Source organism: Homarus americanus, unplaced genomic scaffold, assembly GCF_018991925.1.
Source record: "Homarus americanus isolate GMGI-L3 unplaced genomic scaffold, GMGI_Hamer_2.0 scaffold58064, whole genome shotgun sequence".
Classification (NCBI taxonomy): domain Eukaryota; kingdom Metazoa; phylum Arthropoda; class Malacostraca; order Decapoda; family Nephropidae; genus Homarus; species Homarus americanus.
Genome location: NW_024737916.1, coordinates 12427 through 23833, shown reverse-complemented (window position 1 = coordinate 23833; position 11407 = coordinate 12427). Strand labels below are relative to the sequence as shown.

Here is an 11407-nt window from a genome sequence, read left to right as displayed (position 1 = left end):
AGGTTAGTAATAACACTAGTCCAACAATTAAATAAAATATATGAATTAGAAATCACTCTTAAACAGCTAATAATTACAATAACTAACTAAATATGAATATATTATGAAAATATATTTTATTTAGCTGAAATTGGTTGAGATATTTTTGCTTAGAAAATAATATTTTAGACTCTGTTTATGGTTGTGGTAAGGTTTTAACATCGTAAAAAGAGACGGGCGGGCTTCCCACATGGTGGTGTGTGAGGCGGCAAGACAGACAAAACCTTTACTTCACACTCTTGGGAATCACTTTTGGACGTCCGAGTTAACCTGTTGCAGAAGTATGGCGTCACAGAAAACAATCAAGAACTTCTTTAAGCCTGTCATTAAGCGCAAGAGCGAGGATTTAGAGGTTAGTGATGGACAAACATCTAACCTTAAATTTTGCCGTGAACGTGTAACTTCCGATTTAAGCTAAGGTTCCATTCACGCGTTTACAATATGTTTACATTTTCAATCGCTACAGGGGGCGATTGGCGTGTACTCCAAAAGTATAATGCTAACTCAACCTTGCCAGTGGAAACAACCTTATACATTTCAATGTGATCTATTTTGGTAAATTTGCTTTAATGCACACAACTCAGTCACGAAGTCAAAACAACGTTTTTCTAGTGTAGTTTTATGTGTTTTGATTGGTTTTGACCTTAATTTCCGTTGGAAATTGCCTATTTTTTAGTTTTTTGGGGTTTTGGGTGGGGCATTTTCTGACCAAAATTATGGCCAATCGAATACTAAATAAACAAAAAACTAGAAAAACAGGCATATAAACCTAACCAAACCTAACATGACCTAACTCTCACCATATGATGGAATCACTTTTGTCTTACCTTATTGGCCTGGTTCTGGTTTGTTGTTCCTCTCCTCTCGGGCAAGAAATGGTATTCACAGATTTAGCCATTCTTGGGCATTTTGGGAACCCGCTCCCTGTGAATTTTAACCATTCTCTGTATGTACAGTCCCCTTCACTAGTACATTTAAGGGCTCCTCATATAAACATTCCACATTTGAGATTGTTTCTATTGTTTTAACTTGATTCCATAGTATGGTTGCTGTTGCGAGTTTCTTTCTGTCAAATGTAAACAAACACCGCTGTCACATTGCACAAAACCTGACAAGCCCCTGTAAAGGCACCAGTGAAGGGGACTGTACATGTTCATAAATATTTTCCAGTCTTAATCATTAATGTACAGTATTGACTGATAGTACACGTTTTATCACACTGTATCCACCACTTGTGTATTTTATATCCATCTCTCAGAATATTTACCTCACTTTAAAGATAACTTTTATTTGATTGAAGATGTAAATTTACAGGTTAATGATGTCACCAAAAAATCAAAGATTGATGAGCAAAATGATCCTTCCAGTGATCCTTCCAGTAAGTATTTAAACTGAAATTGTTTTGTAGTTAAGTTGGATCTCATGGAGTTTGGGCACCCCAGCCTATTTAACCTCATGAATAAACACTCTAATGCTAACCTAACTTTATCTAACCTAACCTAATCGAACATAACCTATCACAACCTACTCTAGCCTAGCATAGCCTCACCTAATCCTCCACTTCACATTAGGTTGGTTAATCATCAGGTGAAATAAGCAGGGGAACTTTAACGAAGATAAACCTCCTGGGCTGTTCATTGTGATATCTGTGTAGCTACTGTATTATACTAGACCATTTACAGCCGTTCTTGTGAATGTGAAGTACGATACAGTACAGTATCTTATGGACCGGAGCTACAGTGCCTTGATGCATCCATGTTCCATTAAAGGTAAAAATAAAAAGTATAAGTTGGCTTACCATTAACATATTCATATAAAATCAATAGAATTATCACATACTATACTTTATACTCCCCTGAGGCTGAGGTTTGGGGTGATGAAGAAGGAACAAGTGGTGACCTGAGCAGGGTTGTCTTAGGGTAGTTCAAGTGATATTTTCAAGTTTAACTTAGAGATGATTAATAATTTCAGCTTCTCAACAATACTTGTATGATGATGTTCTCCTTTTAGTGTGTGGGGAATCATTCATCAAAGAACTGGACCATACCCCAAGGTGAACCATGTCTAGCTTGAATGTGTGTGATGATCTCATATGGTGGGTTAGTGAACCAGACCTATATTTGTCTGTGTCTAATATTGTGCAGTAGCTATTTAAAAACAAAAACAAATGGAATTTTATCTTGCCAACAACACATCTGCTTACTCCTTTGCATTTTGTATTTTTCTTTCTGTACTTTCCTCTCTTTTTTGTTCTTATATTCTTTTCTTTTTCAGTTCATTATCTTTAACTTTGTAGAATTGTTCCTTCATTCTTCCTCTTTTCTTGTCTTGTTAAATTTCCACTAATACTCCTACATACTGTACTGTGGATGTGTATAACTGAGCAGGTATTGAAAACATTTAAAAATTTCATAAGTTCTGCTAATACACATTGAAACATCAGCTTTAGACAAGTTGTTGATACTGTAACTGCATCACAAAATAAAGATTATTTATTACATGCTTAAATTGTCAAAGGATATTGAAGAAATACATGTATACCTCTCTAGGAACGCCCCCAAAGTGTCATGATGAGAAGGTCCAATCTGGCCTTACCCCAGAGCAGAAACAACGCATGATGCAAAACAAAATTAAGGTAGGTTTCATACATTAATGATTGTTGCTCAGTGCCAATGTGCACTTGTTTGTTGATGTAGATGTACTGTATAGTATAACTTATTTACTATTTGTCTTGTTTTCCGTTAGTTGGCTTATTATTGTTTTAATACAATGTCAGTCAACTGGCTGTGAATTATTATACCATTTGTTTCTTTTATATGCTTACATTTCTTATTGATGCTTAAAAAATTGTGATACCTGGCTAAGCACTGGCCATCACTGAATGCATTTTTGTTTATATAGCTACAGGGAGATTCTTACTAATTTTACAGGCAGAGATAAAACAACAGTGTAAGAAAACTCCAGGTCTGCATGAGAACATTGGTCATAGTTGGTACATGGCCCTCAAGTCTCAGTTCTCTCAGCCCTACTTTGAGAAGGTGGGAAAAATACAGTATCTCTCTATCTCATCATTACCTGAACATTAGCCCTCTCAGTATACTGTATTTCACTTAAGATTAACTACTTTAGTGTAGTAGGTAGTATGCAGCTACCAAACAGGGAAGTACTACCGCCTGGTTGTTATAGAAAGTAAATTTTTGGTCAGATGTTAGAATGGGAAATCCTCCCATTTCATAATTGTTTTTATATCCCATTATGGCACTTTACCATGAGCAGTTCAAGACAGACAATGATCCAACACTCTACTTGAATATCATATTTAAGGTTAAAAAACATTTTTAAGTCATTCTCCTTCTTTAAGTCATCTTATCATTTAGTTCTCTTGTTGCTCTATATTGGATTTTATTTCTTACTCTAAGAAAGTACTGGAATTAGATATATGATTATATTGTTAGAAATATTCAAATTAAAAAGAACATTTCCTTTGATTACTGAACAGTTGAGTAAATTTTTGGAACACGAGCGCAAACGAGCAACAATCTTCCCCCCAGAGGACCAGGTGTTCTCTTGGACTCAAGCATGTAAGTTGCAGGACATCAAAGTGGTCATCTTAGGACAAGATCCTTATCATGGACCAAAACAAGCACATGGTCTATGTTTCAGTGTACAGAAGGGTGTGCCACCTCCTCCAAGGTACAGAAAATTGTCTAAAGTTACTAAGTAACAATACATTCATTTAATTTCTCACCTTTAAACTTTTATTAGTCAATTAAACTAAAATGTCTTAATGTGGGTAACTAAGTAAAGGAAATTACCTGGGCACTCTTTAACTATTCCATATTGTTATTTATCACAAGTGCACTTTATAGACACAAATTTCATTTATTTACTGTCATTTGTTGAGGGGAGAAACAACTGAAAAAGCATGTCAATAGCATATACAGTACTGTAGTTGGACAGTTAGGGGACAAGAATTGATAGTTGGAAAAATATTGTTTATTACTGAAACATTGTCCATAATAGACAGTTTTCTCTTTGTATGTTATGAAAGTACTGCTGACAGAGAAAGAAAGGAGATGCCATGTCACATATTTTTTGCATCCTCCATATTACCTTTTGATGGTTTATAATGTAGCTTTATGCTCTACATTTTTCTTTCATTGAATGAAGTTTACTCGGTCTGCTTTCTTGTCTCTCAGTTTCTGTGGGTTTATTTTCCCTGCTTCTGGTTTGTGTATACTGTACCTGGTAAATGTTTCCTGACCCACTTTCTTTGTTTTTGCTCATGGACTTGATTTGTTTCTCTTACATAATAAACAAAGTTTTCTTGTGGGTACAGTATATTCAGTAAAGATCTTTTATTAACATGGGGAAAAATGGATCCTTCTCAGTTTGGTGAACATGTACAAGGAACTGAAGTCAGATATCCCAGGATTTGAGCAGCCATCACATGGATACTTGCTTGGTTGGGCACAACAAGGTAAGCCTGTGTGACTGAAAATAGTACTGTATTGTATATCCTCATTTCTTATGGTAAAGAAAGTCATATTTTGTACCTGTTGAGACAAAGACAATGATGGTCAAGTTTGTGTAAAGAAAATTCATATCCCCCAAACAATATTTATTGCTATTATGTAGGAGTGATTAAACAGTGCGATAATGTCAGATATTGATTATAGTTAGAAGTGAGTTAATATTTTATGGTGTTGTAGTGACACCCTTCTGGGAATCTCGTGTTATTTCTTTACTTAGAATTAGTTTGGCCGCACAGAATCCCCTTCCAAAAACTAGAAATTGCAACTTAATCCGACCTTAAACACTTCTCCCACATCAAATTAAAGGTTCTCTTGAGGGTGAACCAAGTGTCATGTATTGATTACCAGATATTGTTCCTCACTATTGGTTGTGTATAGTGTCCCAGTACATTAGTGTGTGTGGTATCCTTCACTATCCAAATGATCTCCAACCAAAAATTTGCTTTTCTGAAGATTCTATTCTTACTTTTATTATTATTAATATTTTTTATTTTGTTTTTATAATTATTACTACAGCATATATATAGTGTAGAGTGTGTCTGCATAAGTTTCTGTGCTGTATATGCCTACTGTACTGTGCACATGATGTACATTTAATGTACATAAATATCTCATATATACTGAACATGAACTATACAGCATATCTTTCATTTGTGTATTAAAATCAATGTGTATATGTTTTTCCCTAATTAATATACTTTTTATGTTGAATTGATATTTCAGGTCTTGACAAGATGTTAGCCAGGTAAGATATATAGCAATGTGGTTATGGAAATGGTAAGTCAGAGCAATTTTAATTTCTCTTACAGCTCAGTACAACCTTCTCTCTGAGGAAAGTTGCACTGAAACATAAAAGAAATTAGAACTCTTTTTTTTTTACTTATTGTTTCCATAACCACCCTTCTATCATTATGTGAGGCATAGAGAATAATAAAGGCATAGGTCTGAATATCTCAACTTGGCTCAATTTCGAGGTTGTACTGCATGATTTTGGCCCTTGTTTTCTTATGGGGATTGCTTGACATCATTACCTGATAGAAGAATGTTGGGGCTATGGACTAACTTAGAATATGGGAAATTGGACAATCCGGTGATACGCCCCTGCTTTTCTAAATGCCTCATATGTTGTGATGGATGTTCAGCAAAATACAGAATCCTTTACACTGCTTCTGTCATTAAAAAAATCTTTATCACTACAGAGTTAAATTACTGTACTTAAAATATGTATTGACTTAAACCTATTTGTCCTGTGATGAAATTCTGTACAGAATGATGATAATCTTATGTTGGCAGTCAAACAAATTTTTCTGGTTAACCTTATAATTTCACAATACAGTTTATATAAACATCAGTATTATTCAATCAGTTGCTGAATATCTTAAAGTCTGTGTAATTTTGTTGGAGGTGAGAAAAAAATTAAATTACTACGGTATTTTGTTTCATGCATTAATTGTTATTAGATCTCAAACTGTATTATTCTGGAGTTATTTGCTGCCACTAATATAACTGCCATGTTGAAAGATACTGTATGCTTTTGGTGGCATAATTATATCTAAAGATTGTCTCATGGCTTCTGTCCAAAACTTATCAAAGTTATCCACCCAGTTAAAAGACCAATGTTATTAAAAACAAAACAAAAAATATACTGAGGGCTCATCATATGGACATGTTTCTCGCAATGGCCAAGAAATTGTCCTCTCTCCATGTGATTCTTGCTCAAGGTTAGGTTTCTCGAGAATTGCAATAGACAATGTGACGAGATTTGTCCGTATGATTGGCCTCGGCTTAAAACTTTATCAGCCGACCACCATATCGACAATGAGGTACCACTTGTTGCATGGCAAGGGAGAGGAGGCCATGAGGTAGAGTCATCACCAAAGAATATGCAAAGTATACAAAACTGTATTGTATTGAAATGTCATTGATCTGATCTACTGTTAAAAGTTTTCAGTAATGTTTCGTTAATACCATTATGCCTTATAACTCCACCCCATAACTATTTTTAAAAAAGTTATCCCTTTCAGGTGTCTTACTACTCAATGCTTGTTTAACTGTCGAGGCCCACAGAGCTAACTCGCATAAGGACAAAGGCTGGGAGAAGTTTACCGACTCGGTCATCAAAACAATATCAGAACATAATAAAGGTGTTGTTTTCCTTTTGTGGGGATCATATGCCCAGAAGAAAGCTGCTGTTGTTGATAAGGTAAACTACTTTTAACTCACTGTATAGTATCCTACACTCCCTCATCCCTGGCCTGTATTAATTTCTCAGATTACATCTTGTTTCTATTGTCATATAATCCTTCTGTTACAATCCCACCCTACAATTCCTTTCTTATAGGCAGTTTTCTTTTGCTTTATTATGCATTATAAAACTTACTGTAAATATTGACATTTCACTTTTTACTTGTTTTAAGATCACTCTTTTACATTTCTGGGGGAAACCTTTATCTTGCAATGCCTCTTGGTGTTCTGCCAAGTATTCCCTTATTATAGGTATTTAAACTGTATCATGTTAATTACATTCCTTCATGTTTATGTGTTTGGGTGCCCACCATTCTTTTCTCCTTTTGTTTACTTCTTTTTGGACAGACATTTGCTAACTGTTTCACAAAATGACAGAATTCATTTACATATTGATGATTTCTATAATTCAGGAACTCTCCAGCTCTCAAAATTGTAGAGGCAGCTGATGACAACTCTGTATTGAGAAGACTATACTTGTACCAAGCTGCCTAATGCCTGGATGTAATATACACGGGATCTTCAATGAATATGAGGAACCCTTGCTTATTTTGCCTGATGATTACAGTGGTCCCTCGGTTAACAAGCACAATTCGTTCCAGAAGGTTGCTCGTTAACCGAAACCATTGTTTCAATGGGTTTTTGGATAATTGGTTCCAGCTCACCGAAAATTACATACAAACTAAAAATAAATGCAGTAAAGTACACTTACTTTGAGGTGTGCATGTAGAAGACTCCTGGTTGATGATGATGATGATGATGGGAATTAAAATGGAGGTGGAAGAGAAGGGAGAAGAGAAGGCATTGGGGTGGAAGAGAAGTCACCCCATGCCGCCATTTCACCCAGAAAATTTTAGTTCACTTGGTGTAATTTAAGATTATTTTCTTTAAATCAACACTGCACTGCGCTCTATATTATCAATATGTAAAATATATTTCAAAATGACCAAAAATTTGACTGGAAACACAGAAAACAAGCATTTATGTTGAAGAGTCTCAAACAAGATGTTCCTTCCTCTGAACTGGTAAACAAACTGACGCCAAGCTTGGTGTGTTGAGTGGCTGTTTGGCGCGCAAGAAAATAGTTTCCTGTACTTCAATTATGTTCAATAATTGTTAAAATTACCAAAAAATAATAATATAAAACTTTTATAATTATTGAATAGTCCAACTTTCTTGATATTTACTAAAATGGTAAGAAATTTAAGCCCTAAAACCGATTACTGTTTTGGCGGACTAATACTACAGCTGGTGGGTAGCCAAATGCAGGCGAAAACATGTTGGGAAAAATTCGTAAGGAATTCGTTAACCAAAGGTTTGCTCGTTAACCGAAGTGAAGAATCTTATGGAAGGTAATTCGTTAACCGAGGCGCTCGTTAACCAAGGGATCACTGTACCGGTAAACACCCTAATGGTAATTAGGGGCTTATATTAGGGTAGTTTATGTTAAGTTAGTTTTTGTTAGGTTAACGTTGGAGTGATTAATCATCAGGTACTGGTAATCTTTTATTAGGTTTAAGAACTAGGATAATTGTATTTTGTATTTTACAGAGAAGAAATATTGATGGATAGAGTAAATCCAAATTAATTTCTTTTGCATATAACTTTCATTTTCTTTCATGTTTTTCATCTAACATTTTGATTTTGCTACTTATTGATTATGTCTTTTTCTTTAGATATACATCTTGCACACAGCTTGTCCTAGCTTATCTTGTGGAAATGCTCCAGACAGGCATCAGTACAGTGCCTGCAAGCAATAACCTTACTCAGATCATGTCGGCTAATCATGGAGTTATCTTCCCATAGTTGTGTTTTAGGAAAAAAATCTTTCATGTGCTTGCTTATCTTGACCCTTAATACAAAACAACATTTTGTGTCCTCTTATGCACAAAAACTGGAATGCAAGGAACATGAAGCATCCATTGATGTTGGCTCCCATCTCTACAACTAACACGCGTTGATGTTGGCTGCATTTCTTGCTTGGGTTGTATAGTCTATATTTTCTCGTTTTATTATAGTACAGTTGTACTCCACTTAACGCGGTCAATAGAACCCAGAGGGTCCCGCGTTAAGTGAACAACAGAACATATGGGATTAATTCCAATAGAAACCGGCCCGACCCCCAAACTCCACTTTTTGAAGACACATAACTATGTTGTAGTAAAAATAACATCTTAATTTTATGATGGTACATGCACACAATTAATACTTAAGAGAAATAGAGAAATACAGTCGCCTAGTTAATGTCCATTCAAATAATGGACTCAACTCCCTCCCCCTCTTCTCACACTACACTGCTGGCTCTTCCATCTCTGAGAAATTTTTGGGGGAAAACCACTAAATTTTAATAAATAATACCTCAAACTAAAGTTAGGATAATACAATTGACATTGCTGGATTCCTTGTAAGACCAGGAATATTTTGAATATAAATGTCATATATTTTGCACAAAAGATAACATATTTACTCAGAGAAAACATTTTATCTAAAATTTGTATGTCTAATGCAAAATATATGATGTTTATATTCAAAATGATCACCAAATTATAAGAATTCCAGCAATGTAAATTATATTCTGGCCGGGTAATTTGTATGAATTTTATGAGCTAAAACAGGCAGTCAGGCAGGGTGGCGGGTGGGGCAAATCTAAAAATAGCGTCTGGAGCCGGACACTCACCGCGTATATGTGGAAAAAATCCGTGTTAAGTGAAAGTTCAGCTCTGGCGAGGCACCGCGTATATGAAAAAACGCGTTAAGTGAAACCGCGTTAGGCGGGGTAATACTGTACAGTACTTAAGTTTGTAATGACTATTTTTTTTCCACAGAAGAAACATCATCTGCTCAATGCTCCACATCCATCACCACTGTCGGCTCATCGTGGGTTCTTTGGATGTAAACACTTCTCCAAGTGTAATGAACTTCTTGAGAACGGGAGAAAGAAGCCAATAGATTGGACATATTTGCCATCAGATATATAATAAGGATGAATTGAAGTTCATGATGATCATCAGTGTTTTACAACCATTTTCATTTGTAAATGTTGCCTTTGCCGTGTTCATTACAGTATTATTTTTTTAACACTGATTAACCCTCTTGCACATCAAGATGTGAATTGTGTCAAATCATTAGGTAGCGCTATTTGCTTAGTTGATGTGAATTGTGTCATCAAACTTTAAATAGAAGTTACTCCCAAAAAAGTTTTCAAACGCATTGAGTCAAATTTTCATGCATCATTGATGACTACATGATCTTGCTGGGGAAGCTTCCACAAAGTACCAAAGTGTGGGTGGAGTTGTGCTGTCTATCAATTTCTTCCCATTAACTGTTCTGGTAAGTCACATTTGCACCTTTTTGCCTTTTCCATATGTCTGGTAAATGTTTTTGACTGATGGAGAGGCATATGTTTACAAATTTGTTCTTGTTTTATTTTATATTGCCAAATGAGAAGTTTTAGTTTCCTCTGTTTTGTCATCTGCTCCCCACAACTGTTCATTTCACTCTTTATACAGTTAAGGAAAGAAATACAGGGTATCTCAAAAAAATCATACGCATTGCCTTGACCATTGAAGTGCCTCGTTCATCAACTGACTTGCCTCTCATGTGACTGTTCTGCAAGTCAATTGACTCGAGGCCTTTTCCCATCAATATTCAAGTACATAAGATAACAAATATGGTTGTTCCAGGCACCAATATGTGTCAGTACTGATGCAAGATAAGCGAGCCGATTCATGGCACGTACTTAGTTAAAGTCTTGCCACCAAGGACAGTATACTGCCCAGCACCCCCCACTAGACATCTTGGAAGAAGTAGAAGCTTCCCAGATTTATTACCCAAATAAGTACCAAAAGATTCTCTTCAGTTGTATTGGAGAATGGAAAGTGTTGGGTCTGATGGACCAGCTTCAGAAACAGATGGAGAGTGATTTATTGCTAGAAAAGGCTGATGCTCACTATTTGGTGCTTTCACTACCATTGTCCTATGCATTCATATGCCAGAAGGAAGGCAAGAATATAATTTATATTTAATACTGTACAGGTATTGTTTATTTTTACATAAAAAACTTTCTTTACATAATTTGTATTATTTCTTTCTAAACAGTCAGTTTTATGTGTACTGTATATGAGGTATGTGAGCATTTTAAGGGTTAAAGATTTTTGTGGCAATTGTGTGAATGTTTGTATTACAACAAATATTGTCATAACTTGATGTGTGAGGTCGCCCACAAGTTTATAAAATGTTTTGAAACATCCTGTATTTAATATGAAGAATAAGAAAGTGAAATTTTGTTTGCATGTGAAACAATTTGAGGTTTTTGTTTGCAGACCATTACAGTGTTAGTCTTTGTGAATAAATTTTAGAATTATGAGAATAGTTTTAACTTACTATGTGTCATTCTCTGTCAAGGAGGAAACTGTGGTAGAGCTGGAGTGTATGAAGTTCTCAGGAGTATTTTATAATACAATGCAGGTACCCTGCACTGTTCTGTAACTGAAATTAAACTTCATTATTAGTTTTAACAGAATCAAATTTTATAGGTATGAAAACTTTATTCATGAATTCACAGCAACACTGGCTGACGAGTTGTCAGT

At 35.3% G+C, this 11407-nt stretch overlaps 1 protein-coding gene across 2 annotated transcripts; it reads left to right on the top strand.

Moving 5' to 3' along the window:
* The first annotated feature begins 219 nt into the window (after positions 1–219).
* Positions 220–11182, top strand: LOC121873616 (uracil-DNA glycosylase-like). 2 transcript variants are annotated; one of them, XM_042377254.1, is made up of 8 exons: positions 220–391; positions 1354–1417; positions 2589–2674; positions 2970–3077; positions 3539–3732; positions 4431–4519; positions 6599–6777; positions 9644–11182. In XM_042377254.1, the coding sequence occupies exons 1-8, from the start codon at positions 230–232 to the stop codon at positions 9794–9796; spliced, it is 1035 nt and encodes a 344-aa protein (XP_042233188.1). In that variant the 5' UTR covers positions 220–229; the 3' UTR covers positions 9797–11182. The 2 variants fall into 2 exon arrangements, with proteins under 2 accessions (XP_042233188.1, XP_042233189.1); XM_042377255.1 differs by lacking the exon at positions 9644–11182 and adding an exon at positions 5298–5319.
* Positions 11183–11407: the final 225 nt, after the last annotated feature.